The following is an 18892-nucleotide window of genomic DNA, read 5'->3' as shown; positions in this document are numbered from 1 at the left end:
GCTGGGACACGCTCCCATCTCACCGCCCGTCAGACTCATTGTTTGTCACCAGCCCAGACATTCCAAAAGCTCCCTGCCCCTGCTCCCAGTGAAGCAGAAGAATAAAACGTGACATAATGTACTGTCTCACAATACATTTACCTATTGCTGCTCAGTTTTGGTGGGGAAGATTGTGTTATCTGCAGCATTTGGACTGTAGGAAGCTAATAGGCTGTAATGCCTTATTTCTTAATTTCTAGTTGTGCTAAAACCAGGTGACACACTGTCTTCTATCGCAAAGGATAAATTTAACAAAATAATTACCAAGTAATTAGAAATTGAAAATTATTTTAGTACAAGAAAAATTGAAATTCTCAAGTAGGAAAATTATTTACTATTGAAGAATCTGTTTTCAAGCCCTCTAAGTTTTACTTTATTAATGGTTATTAGTGCAAGATTTACCTCTAAGGACAAATCAAACCAAGTATTCAACAGAAAGATTAAGCTTCTATATTCTGGAGTTATATGAATATAATACATACAAATTTATTCCAGGAGTACTGTAAGACCTAATTTTTTTTCCCAAACTTAGCACAAGTTTTGCCAACAGTTAAAAAAAGTCCTTTCCAACTGAACAGTAGTAATAATAGAAAGGCCATTGTTTTAAAGGAGTAAATTTGTGTTGTATAAAAGCTCACCTTTCTCATTAAAGTAGCTACAAATATTGCATTGAGGCTTATGCAACTTGCCTGGATTTGGTGATTCAACATTTTAAATAAATAAAAAGGAAAAGTTTTAGAGCATTGTTTGAGACCACAGCCTCAAATGAAGACACCTTACTTGTAAAAAGGCATACATACATATATATATAAATATATATATATATCTTGATTTTGTTTACAGCTTTACATTAACAAATACAGAAACAGTAAAGAATGTACCTCTGCCTTGAAGATCATTTTTTGGGTAGTACAGACCAAAGTTTAGGAAAAAAAAAGAGACAGTAGTATTCCCATTTCACAGCTGGAGAAATGAACATAGGAGAATTAAGTGGAATGTCTTATATTTTACAGACTTCTGAGCCTGACAGGGGAGTTCAGAACTGATCTCCTGAGGCTCATTCTAATGCTCTGCTAAAAAAATAAAACAAACAAACAAAAATAAACCAACAAAAAATTAAAACATCAAAAGAAAACAAAACCTCTCAAAACTGCATTTAAAAAAGAAGTTGTCCTTATACCTGCAGTGCAAATTTCACTGCATTCAGGACAAAATGTTACCACAAAAGCCACCAAACATCTTGTAAGAATAAAGCCAACACAATTTTCCCCAGAAGCACACTATTCTATCACTATTAATATGGTGTTCTAGGCCCATTGCCACTGCTTAAAAAACACATTAAGGCTGTGATGTTCATTTTTATTCTTTTTAAGTAAGCAGACAAGCCATATTTCCTTGTTTTCGCAAACCATAAAATAGGAGTATTCAAAATTAAATGAAATAAAGTACTGGCAGCTGGCCCTTGAAAACCTATAAGGAAAAGCTAATGCACAATACAAATTCAGACACCAAGCAGCCTTGAACAAAGTTGACATCTTTCTCAGAATGACATTTGACTCTTTCTGCACACACACAACCAAAAAAAAAAAATCAAGAAGCTCAGCCAGAATCGCACTGAAAATAAAGGAAGTAAAGAGAAATTTCCCAAAATTTCCTTAGTATGGAGACATGTTGAAACTAAATGGAGGTAAGCAGATTGGTGATCTCTATTTTATTACAGTTGCTACTTTCATGTCTCTCAGAAATTCAGGCCAAATCAATGAAGTTGCTTAAACAACTCCAAACTCATGGCAATAATTCTGAGGTTAGTAAAGAGAGATAACAGGGACTGTAATTTATTTTAAATAAGTTTATTTCAAAATAAAATCAAAAGGTCCAACACTAATCTGAAACACTTTTTATCACAGTGGGATTGCTATATCTTATTGAAAATCACCTTGGGAAAGTGACTGGCACTGTGCAACCTAAAACATAGATTTTTGTCCTTCATTGCACTGTCTCACATACACTTAATTCCCACATTCCTATCACCAAAGTACACTGCCTGAGAAAATAAGGCCCTATCTTTCCAGCTGTCAGTCTTTTATGCTCTTTTTTTTGGGGTTTTGGGGTTTTTTGTCCTAGTTGAATTCCTACCATGATTCTTTGGCTTTGTATAACACATAGCTATGAATGGTGGGGTCCATGCAATATTGTCAAGATTTAATTTTGTTAAAATGATCCAGCTTCCCTTCAGGGTGGCAGATATTTAGTACCTTAACTATTATGCCATCAAGCAGGATAGTTCGCCAGTGGAAATCACAGGGTTTTTTATAAAGAATGCTTGATCATATCTGCTAATATATTTTAAAGAAAGTGATACACAAAGCAGTGCAAAGAGATTTCAGTTCCCGCTCCAAAGTGATGAAACCCAGCCAGAGCTCTCCTCCATCAGGCACTTCAACATGTCAGCATCCCTCAATTCTCCCTGCTTCCCACCAAACAAGGGTTGGGAAACCTGCAGAAAATGTAAACTACAAAATCACTGGGGGAAAAATAAATTCACTGGTGCAATGACCCACAGTAATATCTGAAGAATAAATGCTTTGCCCACTCCTTGAGATTTTCCCTGCCAAACTTTCTTTTGTACTTCCTCCTCTCCTTAATTTTGTTTGTTTCTACACTTGCCATGAGGATTAATAAGAGCAGTTTCAGGTGGAAGATAAATCTGCCTCAGGCATGAGGTTACCAAGGAAAACAAATTTTTTTTCTTCAAGGGAGCAAACAAGCAGTGTGGATACCAGTGGAGGGAAAGCAAAGGGTCCTGACTGAAAACTCCTGGGGTCTCTGTCACAAATGACACATCAGCTTAAACCACACACCTGGAGACCTCTTCCCAAGCACCAGCAAAGCTCCTTCACATGGGGTTAGAATTTTCTCAGTGCTTATGAGGGAACCACAGCCTGGTGAGAGAGGTCAGGGCATTTTGGGACATCCTCCTATGGCAGATTGCATGCTTCATCAGCTTTGGTAGCAATGGTTTTAATGGGTTTTTGCTTTATTTTTTCTCCTTGAACATGAGGATGGTTTTGAGATACACCTTTACTGTCCTTCTAGTTATTTTTGCTGTCTGCTCCCTTTTCTGTGGGAATCGTAGAGAAAGATTGATGCCACAAGCTTTTGTGGAAGCTGCCAAAACACTCTGGAATCTCTGAGACAAAGCAAAGTGATTCATGTTAAGGCATAACAAGTCAGAGCTAGATTCAATGCAGAAAGTCTGTGATAGGATTCAGCAATACAAAACATGACTTTAATTACAAAGCTAAGAGAATTTTATTCTATTGCATCAAGAATTCAAGCAGTAAGAGCTAGAAAAAATAGTTTGTGATTGCAGATATAGAGGATTCAGTTTTGGAGGAGGGGCTAAAGACACATTAGGTGCCGGCACTTATTTAGATTGAACCTATGATGTGAAGTGTCATGTTAGGAAGATTTTTGAGTTTGAGGGTTTAGGGATATTTCAAATTCTTGTCAGCTGCAGTACTGAAATAATTAAATACTGTAAACAAGTGGAGAAATACCTTGCTTGCTCTAAGAAAAATGTTAATGCAAGAAACATTTTATTTAATAATTTCCCTTTCTATAACATAGAAATGCAGGCAAAGAGAAGTTCACCAAGCAATTAATAATTAAAAGTTAAATAGCAAAAATAAAATAATAAGTACTAATAATTATTAATGTAAATTTATGGATGTTAGAAATATTAATGGTTTGAGATAAGCCTCCATGGCTTATCTTCACATGTGATCAAGAGGGCTCAGATACAAAAGTTCTCAAAGCTGTCCAAGAGAGATGCATATTTGCAGAAGCTTTTCCCTACCCCTCCCAGCCTCCAAGGCATTTACATCTATCTCCAAGAGGATTCACAATCCCAGGGGGAGCAAAGCAAAGTTCTGATGTATCCCCTGGTATGACCAGTGGTCATTTTAAGCAACATCACATAGACAATGTTCTATTTTCTTTCCTGAATGTGAGTGAAACACTGAGGAACACATTCTCAAAAGAAAGGTAAGTTGTGGAAGCACCATATGAGAAAGACAGAGACAGGACCCCCTTATCTACATTCCACCACCTCATGGTGCAGGAAAGGTTTCAATTCAGAAAAATCACTAAGTCACTCTAATATTGTCTTTATGGCTTGAGTTTCCTGAATAATAAATGGTCTAGATGGAAACAGAAGACCATTAACAACTGTTATAATCTAACTTTATCATCAGTCTAAAGTGAAATTATTGAGTTAATCTTTTCATCATGAAGATTACATATGATGTTCATAGACATAGTAATTTTACAAGCTGGCATGTCAAAAAAAAAAAGGTAAACTGAAGTAAAGTTCAGGAAAATTGGGGCTATAAGCGATAGCAAAGGATGAAAAATTAGAGAGCAATTGTGCTACTACAGCAAATTAGTGATAATAAACTCAACAGCACTGGAGGTCCGTTAAAACAGTCAAAAAAGCAAGAGTGACATATTTGGTATGTCCACACAATCTTTTCCTTTTCAGAAATCCCATTAGAACTATCATGTCACATATCATGTGCACAGAGAAAATCAAATATTTTCGAGAGTTATGTCTTATTAAAGGCATTATCCAAAACTACAGGTTTTAGAACACATTACAATATGTATTCAAATAGGAAGGAGCTTTACATAGTAGAATATATTGTTAGATTATTGTTCCATTGTGAAAGGGCTTGGGGAGAGATTTTCTGCTGCTGAAATACTCTGCATTCAATTTCAGTGATTATTCCAGTATGAAATTAAAAAAAAAAAACCTTTTAGAAATTATATTTAAAAAAATCACTTAATTTAAAAAGTTTTCTTTAATGAGAAAGAGTATTTTAATGTAAAAATGTAGACTTGCCAAACATATTCCTCAAAAGTATTAGTGTGGTTTGGAATGTTATTTTCTTGACCTTTCCAAAATACTTTTAAGCTTATCTGGAAAAGAAATTTGTATCTTATTTTTCTAAAGTCACCATAAATGAAGAAAGATCAGTTCATACAGCTCAACTGTACACCCCACTATTCAAGTATTTATCAACAAAAAGCAATTTCAAAGTAGCTGCCTTGAGAGGGTTCAGGGATAATAGCTGGACAATTCATCCATAAAATTAAGCCAACAACTCCACCACAAGTTTCTTGACAGACTTCTCATACCTGAAAATGTCAACTATTATTATTCTTTTTCTTCAGCCCAATAAAAACCCCTCTATTCCACAATTTCTTAATTCATCTGACTGCAGGAAATTGATCTGCATGGTGTTTTAAAGTCTGGACAACCTCTTCCAGCCCAACTAAAAGTCTTCTGGAGAAGCCAGTTTTAATGCTGTGCTAATGATTTAATGCCATAATGTTATTTTACAACACTGATGTAAAATTAGAGTATTTCAACACAATTTGAAAGGCTATGCTTTGAAGAAGATAGCTTTGGGGGAAGGAAGGCTTTTGAGACTGACCAAGCACTCATGAGCATGCTTTTATTTCCAACTGAAGCCCAGGCTCCTTTTTTTCCTGCAGGTTATCTTCTGTGCTTTTTAATTTATTTTTACTTCATATAAAATGGGAATAGGAAAAACTTTTCACCTTTGTTTTAAAGACTCAATACTGAGACTTCTTTCTTTTAATTCAAACAAAGATATAAAAAAGAAAAATCTCAAAACTAAAAGCCACACGTAGTCACATAGAGTGAGTTTCTAATTAAGTCCTAAGAATTCTTCTGAGTCTCATATTCTTGATATACCTTGATTGCTGTAAGGGCAATGTTGGGGTTTTTTACCAAATCCCCCCATTATTGCAGCTATAAATGTTATTATTGTTACATTACACTATGGCTCTGCTCAATTCTTCTTTTGCAAAGCCCAAGCTTTGTTCACATAAAGGCAAAATAGGAAAAGAAAGCCTGAGGGGTGTGTGTGTAAATGAGACACTTCAACTCAGAAAACTTTAAAGGGGGAAACTTCTAAACAAGTCCAGTCACCTCAACTTGTAGGCTCTTAACACCAAAACACAGAGCAGCCAAGATTACTGATGAGTGTGCTCTCCGCAAGGATGCTGCTTCCTTTCTTTCCCAAACTTTTTATGTGGTTTTTGTTACATGTTTATAAAGTGTCCAAAAATATTGTGCAAGATTTACCAGAGGTCTGTAGTGAAAATATTTGCAAACTGAAATTTCTATTGCCTATTCATTAAGCTTAGTTTTGAAAGAAGACAGAATATATCCTCACCTCCTCAGGTTTTTTTTCAATTTTCTGCTCTAATCAGTTTCTGCCTTTACAAAGAGATATGCACAAGTGAGTTCAAGAAATAAAGAGAACGCCCTCTGTGAGGACATCAAAACAGAAATTAAATATAATAAAAAATTCTGATTGCGGGCAAATGAACTGACAAAGACAAAATAATCTATAGTAGATAGAGGCAGAAGAGTTTGTTTAATTTCATGTGTTTTGGATTCCACAGAGTCTCCACCAATTTAAAAAAACCCAAACTTATACAGATGTACAAGTGCATAGTGCTGGAATTATTGTTGGGCACGGAAGGTGAATCTCTATTATATTTAGAGGTAGGATTTAATAAACTAAGGTGTCTGGTACGGATTTGGCATAGTGATGTTCCAGATATGGAGAATAGTCGGGCACAGAGATGTAAAACTAGACCAAAAAGTCTGGTGAACAAAAAAGGGGAGAAAAAAAAGACCATGAAAGAAGGAGAATGGCTATATGGGTGAGAATTGCAGGAAACGCAAAGTTTAAGATCAGAATTAATGAGAAGTAGAGACCAATGTGGAAATACTTGAGAGTGTATTGAAGGGAAGCAGCAAATATAATTTTAAATGCAACTTTCCAGTACAAAGAGCAAAAGAGGCCAAATAGCTTGTAAGGCTGGAGAGCAAAGAGATCAAGCCCAGACTTAAACAAACAAAAGAGAATACTTTTCTCTCAAAGCACATAACTAAATTCAGAATCTTGTTGCCACACGTTACTGTGGAAGCCAAGATGACAAATGTTTTGTAATGGGACTGGACAAGCAGGTGGAATGTAAATAATGCTACAGTTAGGAAAGGTGCAGTGGGACTTCTGGTCTTACACATTGTAGGGGATCTAATGAGGTTGTAACTCAGTCTTTCAGTTGCCTTTATTTGCAAAAAATCGCTTGCCCAAGAAAAAGAACTACAAAATTGAGAAGCTGAAGACAAAGGAATATGCCATGCCACTTTTTATTCCTCAGAGATCCTAAATTGCTGGCTCAAATGCTTTCCTAGTTAAAATTTGAGCAATAAGAGCTGCCTTGACCATCCACAGCTGCTGATTCACATTCATTTCCATACTTCTCTCCTAGATAATTGTTGCACAACACATAATAGCTCTGAATATTTCAATTAATTTAATGCCTGGCTGTAGATTGGCATATCAGGATACTTCACCAAGGTGCTCTGTTTCAAACAGGGCTGCAAATTATCAACAGTGCTGTTTGCACTCAGGGGGTTTCTCAACGATGTGGACTCCTGTCACTCACTCCAAGGCGGTGCTGAACCGAGTCTTTGGCAGGGACACCCAGAGGTTCTGAACTGCTCCTCCAAACACAGCAGCTGTGTCCTCAGGTTGATTATGATGGAACACCTCCTTCCTCCACTCCAGCTAAATCACTGCAGTTATTACTGGAGCTCTGCAAGCAGAGTCTATGTTTTTGGGTTGAGCAACACGAGTTTGACAGTTTGCTCTGTTTGCCGGTGATTAATGACTAGTATTTGGACAAAGGTAAACAAAAATTCTTAATAAATTGGAAGAGAGTGAAAATTGCCTGGGGCCCATTACCAAAGAAAGGGTATAATATATCTAGCCAGAATGTGCACTTCTAAAGCATTAAGCTTGCCAATTAGAATACAGAAATGACAACAGCTACAGGCATTAAAGCCTCTGCCTTTGTTACTGCATGAAACAAATGTTTGAGCAAACTACATGTCTTCCCTTTGTGCTTCTGCCTATAAACTCTGACTTTGTACCCACCTTCCCGCTTCACAGAGTACTTTTTTACATTTATTATTAACAATAAATGTTAAGAAAAAGGAAATTAGCAGTCACATTGATTCAGAAAAGCAGCATGAGCATATTTAATAGCCCAAGCCTTTAACCTTATTCAAATAGATTCAATTTCTCTGAAGTCTGGTTTCTTTAATTATACAAAAAAATATAAAAATAACTTTTATGGTGTCAGATACTAATTGTATTGGACAGATTTCCATTCATCTGCTTACAGCAATATTTATTTTCTCTGCCATCAGTTAACATCAAAACAGTATTACATCATCATCACCACTCACAGTGGAAAAAATACTACTCTTCTGATGAAGCTCTTACATCATTAACACACAGAAAGATATAAAAATCTGTTGAAGTGAAAAAAAAAAAGGAATAAAATGTATGGAAATCACAGTACATATAAAAAAAGGAAAGCTGTGAATCATGTTGCCCCTCTCTGCCTCTGCAGAGGATACCTTCCACTCATGTCCCCTATCTCCTCACACAAGCTCATGTGGGAAATCTGGCATGTACCTTATCTTAGAAATCTGATATTTAAGGCAGGCACTCATATGATTAATGTGCTCTAACAAAGGAATAGGACAAAAAATTACATCAACACATTAAGCACAGGGGAAGAGATGAGAAATCAAAGGATACTTCCAGATATATTTAGGAAGATAAAAAATACGTCCTCTATTAAATAGAAGGATGCATCTCAGAAAATGATAAAAAGTAGGTTTTCTAGCCCCCAGAGAGAGAGAGGAAAAATATTGTATAATTTTAGGAGGATTATGGTTCACTAGAGACATTCATGAATGTAATGAGCTAAAGAAGGGGTAAGGCCGCTTAAATTTATCCATACAAAGGATTATGTTACACTTGATAAAATAATTGTGTCAGTTTCCTTTTTACTTAAAATTAACCTTACAACTCTGAACCCCAGTAAGTTGTTAAGTACTAAACATCATCTCACTCTGTCACATAACTCTGATTGTTTCAGAAAAATGGGAAGCACCTGACATTTACCTTCTCTAGTTCCAGCACTGGAATCACAGAAATGCAATTAGGAAAACTCGGGTACTCATAACAGAAAAGGTCAGCAATGAGCAAGCTAAACCTAACATGCCTAATGTGCTGCCAAACATAACAGAATGCCTCCTTGATAATGAATGAATTTACAGACTGCCAGGAAGTTGATGTAAGATAATCAGATCAACAGGAGACACGCCACTGTGCAAGACTGGGAACGGTGAAATATTCTTTCATAGAATTCTATTGCAGAGTCACCACTGATGAAAAAAGATCCCCCATTATGAAAGGCCATATTTTCAGAAATAATGACATAAATAAATCGGGCAGAAAACACAAATGACAGAAGTTTCAACATATGGTAAGTTGGAAGCCGTTACCTCATCAAAGGCAGAGCACTTTGTGCCTGCAGCCAACCACCACCACACCACTGCCTCTGGGATGCAAAAGAGATTTTTTCTTTTCCTCTTATTGTAGCAGACAATGTAAATAGAGGTTAGAGGGTTTAGTTTTGCTGTTTGTCTTTAACACAGAAATACTCACGCAGCAGTACAGGCTCTGTGTTCCTCATGCATAGATCTCCTCCTTATTTGGGTCACTAATCCTACATAAACTAATGGCGAACTTTAAGAAAAATGAAAAGTAGCCTAAGCATTTATTTTGATAAATGATGTTCATCAACAGTGCCAATAAATATCTCATTACTGAAAGTAGCACTTACTAGAAATTTTATGCCAAATACCTAGAGGCAGGTAAACTTGTAATGAAAAATGTTTCTGATACCTTCAACCACCAAGGAAATGTACTTGCTGTAGCTGAGTTGATTGTGAGCAAATAAAATCTACATAATTCTCTTGTCTATTTAAAGACTAAAATTTGCATTATATTTTTTCATTTTATTTTGTCATAGTTATAAGGAATTGCACTTAAAAATAATAGAAAAAAAATACCATCATGAACTAAAGTGGAGGTTCTGCCTCTATATTCTCTTATATTAAAATTCAAATTATGGAAATTATAACCTTCCAGGAACTACCTGTGATAAGAGAACATCATGTTTTGAGACTGATAGATCTGAATTGCCAGGCCGCATTAAAGGCAAATGCTAATTTTATATTATAGTTTCCCCTACAGCTGAGCTACACCAATCTATTTCATGGTCAATATAGAAAGCAGATAGTTTTTTCACATGACACATATTGTTTCCTAATTTATTAGGGAAAAAAAACAAAACAATTGTAATTTAATGTGAACTATCCTATTTTTCCATTTTATTGGAAGTAGTATAATGCATTTAGGACATGACACAGTTTTGAGGTCTGACTGTAATGATGGGCCAGGTGATATCAGCTAACTTGTATGAGCTGAATTTTCTCAGTACCAGGCTGTAACTTGTATGAAGTATCTGATGTCCTGTCTTTGGCGGTCTATAAAAAGCTAAGCAGAAAACCTCAAGCAAACATCTGTCTGTTATTTCTCTTCATATAACCTTTTGTAACCAGCTTTATCTGAACAGCTGGGCCTGAGGCAAGTATTTATGAAACAGTACCCACACACTGCAAAACATTTTTACAGGTGCATACTTAGCAAAAAGTTCACAGCAGAAGTGAATACATTTTGTTTAAAGTGTAAGAAGAGAGGCATGCCAATAAAAGAAAGACAGCACACTCCCCACAGCTAGACAACAGCATCAATAAAAGTGCAATTACACTTCCAAATTTTCTAGCTATTCTTTCCATAATGACCATAAGAACCTGATTGTATCAGCTGGAAATGTGAAATATGCATAGAATGCACCAAGGAGAGCACACTCACCATGTACTATCAGGACATATTCTGTGCTGTTTCGGCCAATGGGATTTTTTGCTTCACATCGATATGTGCCATTGTCTGTTTTGTTTAGGAAGCTGATGCTTAGAACCCTGCCATTGACAACCATTCTCTCTGGATCTGGGAGTTCTCCACCGTCCTTTGTCCACAATACTGGTTCTGGCCTGTTGGATCAAAGTGTGGCATTTATTTAGACACATGAAACATGCATATGCAACATGTACATCAGAAACAGCACATCAGCAACTTATAAATAGACACCTACCACCCCAGAAACATTTGAATTACTGGATTTCATGAACTGTCACAACCTTACCATCCTGGATGTGAACTGCTAAAGAAAGTGAAAGAACAAGCAGAGAAATAAGAAAGAAGATAACTAAAAAAGAAAGCAGAATGGTAGTGCAACAGGCTAAGATCTTTCCTAAATTAAAAAAATGGTTCCTGTGAGGTTTCAGGGCCAGCAGGTGCTTGCAAGGTAAGTGCAAATAGGATGATGTGGGTGTAACTGGTTTGTAAATGGATTCTTAAACTACTTAGGCCATTCATATTCATAAGTGAACTTGAATGCACTGAGTATTTTTCCTGAACCAGGCATATCAGTCCCAAAGTAGCACGTGTTACACACAACCTAAACTTGTTTCTCTTGCTGCACTGTGTCACAGCCCATCCCTTTCCCCACCTTTTCTTCATCCTTCCCTTAAATAAATAATTACTTGTTTCACATGTTATCACAAGCAATGCAAGATTTAACTTGAAATCCTGGATTTTCTTCTCTTGTGAAACCGTTCCTGTTTTGCCTGATGCACTCACATCAAACAGGCCACAGGCAATGCCCTGGCAGTGATGAACCCCTCGGCAAGGCAAGGGCACCACAGAGAAGGGAACTTGCAGTCCTGAAGGTTCACAGACATCTTCCCTCTGGCAAGGCATACATAACTCCTTTCTAGAGACCCTCAAGAAGCTCCACAGTCCATGAGATCTGCCTAGCAGACAGCAGGATGTATTTATTACTGGCATGCAGCCTTTACTTGCACGGAACAAGGTATACTTCCAAATTTACATGAGGGAAATCAGCAAGAAGACTGGATTGTAACTGGGAATCAAAGGTTGGTTTACTGAATCCTGTCTATGTAATGAGCAGACAGAGCATCTGAGGCCCTTTTACACCAGTCACTTCAGCAGGATATTCACAGCCTGGGGGTTCAATGCTACCTTGCTTGTAGCTTTGTGCAGCATAAGCCACATATCAATCTCTATCCAAACATGCCAGTTGTGTGATTCAGTAATAAACCAAAATATAATACACTGCTATAAAATTAGCAATTGCCAGGTTAGTCACTAGTTGCACTCCAGAAACACTTAATTTCACTAATTTGAAGCAGATGTTTAAAGCCTATTAGATATAATAAGTGCTAAGAAAAAGAATTAAACCTAAATAATTAAGGAGAAGCATTTAGCCAAAATGTGGCCTCATAAAAAGAAAAATAGTTCTAATGGCTGTAATGACATGATTTTGAGTTAGTCAATACATGTAAACAGAGAGAATTTTTCTGAAATGAACTTCTATAAAATTCAAATTAGTCTTTAAAGAAAATACTCATTCTGAAGTATAAAAAATTTACGCACATTTTAGTACTATTTTGGATGACACCCCGTTAAAATGTTGTTGAACTTAGTACTTAGACTGGCTATTCTCCAAAGTTTTGATTTTTCCCAGAAAATCATATGCTCAGAGAATAAAAGCAAGGATTAAGAACTGATGGTGCGACAGGCCTTATTTATGCCTTACCATAAATTTGTCTTAATCCTCTTCCTAAGCTCATTTTTATGAACTGGCATCCATGCACACGTGGTGCACAATGTACACACTTTCTTGCTGTTCAATGCAAGTGGGGAATCCAGATGTCCATGTTGGTATAGAAACATTGCCCTGCAGAGTTCCCAGCATTAAGGTGTGATTTGCTGTGATATGTTAAGGTGGATTTGTTCAATTTTCTGGCCAACTCCGCATTGTTTCTCATTTACCAGCTTACTGTGGATCTGCAATCCCAGGAGTAGGGACTCTGAAACACTTCAGCTACAATGTGCACCATTACCTGCATAAATGGCGTGTTAAAGCAACTTCTGTGCAGTGGTAATTTATGGAACTTAGGTTTTAAATTGAAACTAGATGGCATATCCTAGGGGAAAACCTATAGGATAACAAATAAGTATGAAATGGAGCTGTAGATATAAATTATTCAGGGAGCTCTGTCACATTGTAATACACCAACTCTAGTCTTACACAGAACACTTAGCTGTGGTTGCAAAATGATGTGTGGCACAAAAGCCAGGGCTTAGAGAGAGGAGATCTGCATTCTCTGAGTGTTGGGGAAGTTGCTAATCAAGAGTGAATGTTCAGCCATCCCGTGCTGTATTTGTGGCAGCAGCAGAGCAATTCCTGGGCAGCAGGCCCATAGCCAGCACATCCTGGTGGCCAGGCACAGCTTTCCCTCCACCTCACCACTCCTTAAAAGAGCAATTCTGTCACAGCCACAGAATTTAATTCTGCCTGCATTGCTGGGAAGCTTTGAGACACTTGGTCTACACAATTCACTGGTTAGGCAGATGTGAGCTAAGAACGTGAGACGTGCTCGTGCACCCAGACCATCACGCTGCCGTGGTCAGCAGCAGCAGCAGGATGCTGTCTAAGGGAAGCATGGGAGTACATCCATTTTCTGCTGTCCATTCCTCCTCCACTCTGCCAGCAATAGCAGCCATCCCCTGTCAGGGGTGCTGCAGGCCACATCTTTTGTCCTTTTTTGTGACCACTTATTATTTAGACCTGTGACTATGAATGTCTCTAATATATTTTGGAATCTGCTTATGATGTCCATCACCTATACCTACTGTAGCAACTAATTCTGGTAGTCCCCTGCCATGCAAAATGGTATTTGCTTTTATCTGTCTTTCACTGATCTCCTAGAAGTGGCAATGAATATTGCAGGACATGGTAAGTAACACTATTATAACCTTATTGAAAGTCATGATAGCCTAGTTCTTAGCAGGCCTGCCACTCCCCATTTTTATTTTTTTTTTCAACCTTATCACTGTCTACAACTTCCTGAAGGGTGGTTTTAGTCAGGTAGGATTTGGTCTCTTTCTCCAGGCAGCAATTGACAGAACGAGAGGTCACAGTCTCAAGCTGCACCAAGGGAAGTATAGGTTAAATATTAGGAAAAAAATTTTCACACAAGGGGTGATAAAGTACTGGAAAGGCTGCCTGGGGAGGTGGTGGAGTGTGTTTAAACAAAGACTGGATGTGGCACTCAGTGCCAGGGTTTAGTTGAGGTGTTAGGGTTGGGTTGGACTCGATGATCTTGAAGGTCTCTTCCAACCTTGTGATTCTGTGATTCTCTGTTTGTTAGAATTTGATACCTTCTGAGATTATCAGCAGGGAAAAAAAACTACACCAAAAAAGAGCAAAGGAATCTTAACTTTACAGCACATTGGGTATTCTTTTAGGATTGTCTGATTACCTTCATTGTCCAAAGCTGAAGCACTGGAACAGCTTTCCTTCTCTGTCACAAGGCACAGACAAGCGTGAACTCCCCACAGTTTATCCTACTGAAACCTGTCCACAGCTGCAGATCCAGACAGAGGTTCTTGCTCTTACCCAACATTTTGAAAGGGATACTTAGGTTTGACATGCTAAAACACCTGGCAAATATGTACACACCTAATATTGCACATTTTCCTCTCCTGCATATGTCTCTAACACTGCAGAATGTAAGCTTTTTTTTTAATACTAATGAGTTGCCATAACACTGTCAATTCCTATTTGAACTGGAACAAAGAGGGATGTTTGTACAAACAGTACCTTCCATTTGTGCATTCGGTGAAATGCCTTTGAAAAAGGAACTGGTTTTTAGTATAGAAATCTGAGTTTGTTAACTGCCTTTATGTTAGCCTCAAAACCCAACATAGAATCAACAAAATATGGTATTCTTTTCCAGTCAGAATGAAATGTGATTGAAATGAAGGTATAAGACACTGGTGTGGAGTTCCACAATGATTCATATTTCATATTGTGGTGCTTTTCTTACAAGTAACTGAACAAAGAAATGGTAAATACAGCAAAACTATTTTCTGGCCTTGAGAGTAGAAAACCTTTTATTTCAAAACACGTCAGAGAGAAACTGAAATATGTTGGAAAAAATAAATTAGAAACCACATGTGATTAGAAAAAAAGACCTAGTCACTGCCTTACCTTTCTAACAAGTGTTTACATAACATGAAAGTCAACAATTATATTTGTCTACTTTTTTTTTTTTTTTTTTTTTTTTTTTTTTTTTGCTGAGGCCTTTGAAATTACACAGGAGTATTTTAAGACAAGATTGGCAATTTTCTGTCCCTTTCTCCACCCTTAACTCAAGGACAGTGACTGAGTGCTTTCTTATAATCCTCCTCTCTAGTGATATCTTTGTATATAACTATAATAGCTAACTTAACCTCCATTTAAAAATTATACATATATCTATATGTTTTATATCTATATATATATATATATATGTGTTTTCTTTTTGAACAAAGTGAATTTAGGCAATGCAATCCATTTTCACTTTAAACTTGTTGACTCTATGCAGTTTTGTTGCCCTTCTCTAATTTCTGTGCACAGAAAGGTCATGTACAAAGCATTCTTCATTGAGTCCTTAACAAACAACGCTTGGACAACTTACTGACCCATTATAATAGCACAGGATAACCTTTTCATTTCCATAAGATCACACTCAAAAACCCAAAAAAATAAAATCAACAAACCCTGACCCACTAAAACAACAACAAAAAACCCCAAGGCCACATTTTTACATGTGCAGTCTCACTGGGGATATTCTCATCCAACTGGGTATCTAAGCATTCTGTCAATAATTTGTAGTCAATGTGGGTAAAAATAAAGATAGAAGATGAATTTGAGAAACACTAAAAAGATAAAAATAAATTCATTATTTTGAGTAGAGCCCTCTCCAAGAATACCTTTTAGTTCTCCAAACAAGGGCACACTTGCATTCACTGAAGTCCATAAAAACATAATCTAGTGGAAATGATCAAATGAATAATGATAAAGGTAACACAAGATTTATCAGAATGTTTCTTGTTGAAAACCTGGTGCAATGTTAAAAGTCATCTAAGGGAATGATTGCTTCATTAATTTGAAACTTATAGTTCTTTTGTATCAAGAAATTGGATTTTTTAGCTCTGTCAGTTAATCACCCACTTGAAAGTCTAAACCCTGGGGGAACCTCTTGTTTATATAAAGTCTCAGTCTGAGAAGTCATATTGGGATGAACGGGTTGGGGAGCATTTCATCTATCAAAAACATCAATATCCACAGTCCCTTTCATAAACGGCTTGGATAGATGGATTTTATTTTATGAGATAATGCTCTGTGATTTTCTAGTTCTGCAAAACCTGAGTAACCTTCACATAGTGTTTTCTCACCAGTAGAATTAGTAAAGAACATCCAAAGTACCTTTCCTAAAGTTCCTTTTTTTTTTTTTGGAAAGAAGCTTTGAACATCTGAATTGACTATTATTACATTTACCTCTACTTTTCTCTTTTAAGCATTCTCAGCAGACATAATGTAGCCTAAAAATATTTATGATATCCTATAGTAATGCTTTCTAAATGATCAAGAATTTAATTACCAAAATGTGTTAAAAAATGAGGTGTCAACTAAATATAGATTTCAACTTTTATATCATAAAAATTTGACAGGAATTTCCAGCTATAAAGACAACAGGAACAACAAGACATGCTGAAGCCAGCTGCAGTGTATGAAAAAAGTCCTTAAATAATAAACAGAAAGAGGCAACCAAATCTCAAATGGGACTAATATTCATCATTTACAGGGAAAAAAAGAGAACACTAAAAAATAGCAAAAAAGAAAAAGATAGCAGAAGAGGAAAGCAAGCAGGCAAACAAAGAAACCAAACCAGCTAAAAACCAGTCTTCATTCCTTACCTTTTTTCCAAGACAGACAAAGCTTTTGCTTTGTTCATCACAACTTTACTTAGGTGACAGACCTCCCTGCCTGAATCTTGCTTTGGATAAATCAGGCAGTCCTCTCACCCTTGCTGGATTACAGGTGCTAACCATGCTGATATGATACACTAAATTTGCAGCTGAACATCGTTATCCCTCAGCAGACTGTGACAGCAACTGATTAAAGTGCATCACGAATCTTTTCAAAGCAAGGATATTTATTCTTCTACCCAAAGATACAAAATATATCATGTTAGAGGGTAAAAGAGTAATTTTTCATATTCGTATTTCCTCCTATCTACACTCAAATATTTGCTTGCAATTGGTATTAAGGTTCCTTTAGGTCTAAAACCTTCGCCTGTGGGAAGCTGACTGTTCTGTTTCTGCATTAATTCTCCTTCTTTTTTTGTATTTCCTCTCATCAGCTGATAATCCATTTCCTTTTATCCTTTAGTATTCTTAGAGTCCAGGGCACCCTTTGACCTCAGGCTTTCCACCTTTAACACAACTGTGCAAAGCTGCTGTTCTCTGTCTGGAGAGATTATAATCTTTATAATTGTAACTTCTTTGAAACTCTTTTACTCTAGTTTTCCCCTTTGTGCATATCATGTACCCCTGCCCCCCCCCTCCCTTCCCCAAAAAACCTCAATTTCCTTTGTTAGTCATTTTCCAGACAGCAAGGCAATATCAGACTAATATTCTGAAAAGTGCCTAATCCACATATATATGTGTATGTATATATGTGAAGCTTCTTATTTAATTCTAGTATTATTCACAATCTTCTCAGAAATGCATAAAAACCCTGCTGTGAATAATATTTTGGGGAATGGCTTTCTCATAGTCATGAAGCAGATCAACAAGAGAACTTATGTGAAATCAGAAGACAACTTATCAGTGAATTGCACCAGAAATATCCTTTGTATTCTACTATTGTAAGCAGCAGGGAGGCTAAAAATGGACAAAAAAGATTTTCTTAAAAAAAAAAAACAACTTTGTGAGGGACTTGCCATAGGAAGGAGTGGTCATCATATAACCTGTCCTTCTGGTATTCCATTGCCCACATTTATCATACCCTACACCTGCTGTCAAACTTCTGGTGTCTCATTTCACTCCTTCCTCCATTTCTTTTGCTTTCTCTGAATCTGACCAACTTCCCAAACAACAGATTGGACATTTGTGCTCCTTTATTACTTCTCCAGACATTTCTGTACCAGGCAAGCAATGGTATCCATGAAAGGGAAAATTTGCTGAACTAATTAATTTATGCCTCCCATCACTTATGAATCTAGAAGCAAGTAATGGAGGAGGAAGAGGTTGACATATTTCAAATTTTCAAGGCCAGGCCACCACTTAGGAGCAAATAGAACTGAAGACTACTGTTTAACTTATGTATAATATAAAGAAGATGGGTAATCCTCTTTTAAATACACCATCAGGTCAGGGAATAGGCACTGACTTTTTTTATTTCCCCCCGCAAAATAAATCTGAAAAACCCCTGGACATTTAAATACAATTTTAGTATTTCAAATCAAAATACTAAGTATTTTCAACACTTTCAGTAGCCAGCTAATAACTACACTTTTTTAAATGTGTATGTTAAAGTCTGAGGCTCAAAACATCTTAAGTTCAGAGGAAACACTAAAACCTCTACAGTTTATGAACAGCTTTAATAAGAAGTCTGCTTTAAAAAACTTGTCTTTAAAAAACAAATGTATGTATGGCTATACTGTTCATTTTATGTCACCAGTTTATAAATAATTTCTATTCCTTTTAAATTTTAACCAGGAAAAAAGAAAAGTCCTCCACATAAGTACAACATGCCTTTCAAAAAGATTCCTGAGCCTAAAAAGGCAGAAGGAGAGGTGTAAAGCAGTACAGCAGCAGGAAATAGGAAAAAAAAAAAAAACAAA

General features: G+C 36.6%; 1 protein-coding gene across 5 annotated transcripts in view; it reads right to left on the bottom strand.

Annotated features, from left to right (window-relative positions):
• Positions 1-18892, bottom strand: part of CADM2 (cell adhesion molecule 2) — a 595909-nt gene that overhangs the window by 57133 nt on the left and 519884 nt on the right. For all 5 annotated transcript variants that reach the window (XM_021541238.4, XM_021541252.4, XM_021541246.4 and 2 more), the window contains one exon: positions 10944-11122. In XM_021541238.4, the coding sequence (XP_021396913.1) occupies positions 10944-11122 (179 nt within the window). The remainder of the gene's footprint in view (positions 1-10943; positions 11123-18892) is intronic.

The sequence above is a fragment of the Lonchura striata genome, chromosome 1, assembly GCF_050655825.1.
Source record: "Lonchura striata isolate lonStrDom1 chromosome 1, ASM5065582v1, whole genome shotgun sequence".
NCBI classification, from domain to species: domain Eukaryota; kingdom Metazoa; phylum Chordata; class Aves; order Passeriformes; family Estrildidae; genus Lonchura; species Lonchura striata.
This window is presented reverse-complemented; position numbering and strand designations above follow the sequence as displayed.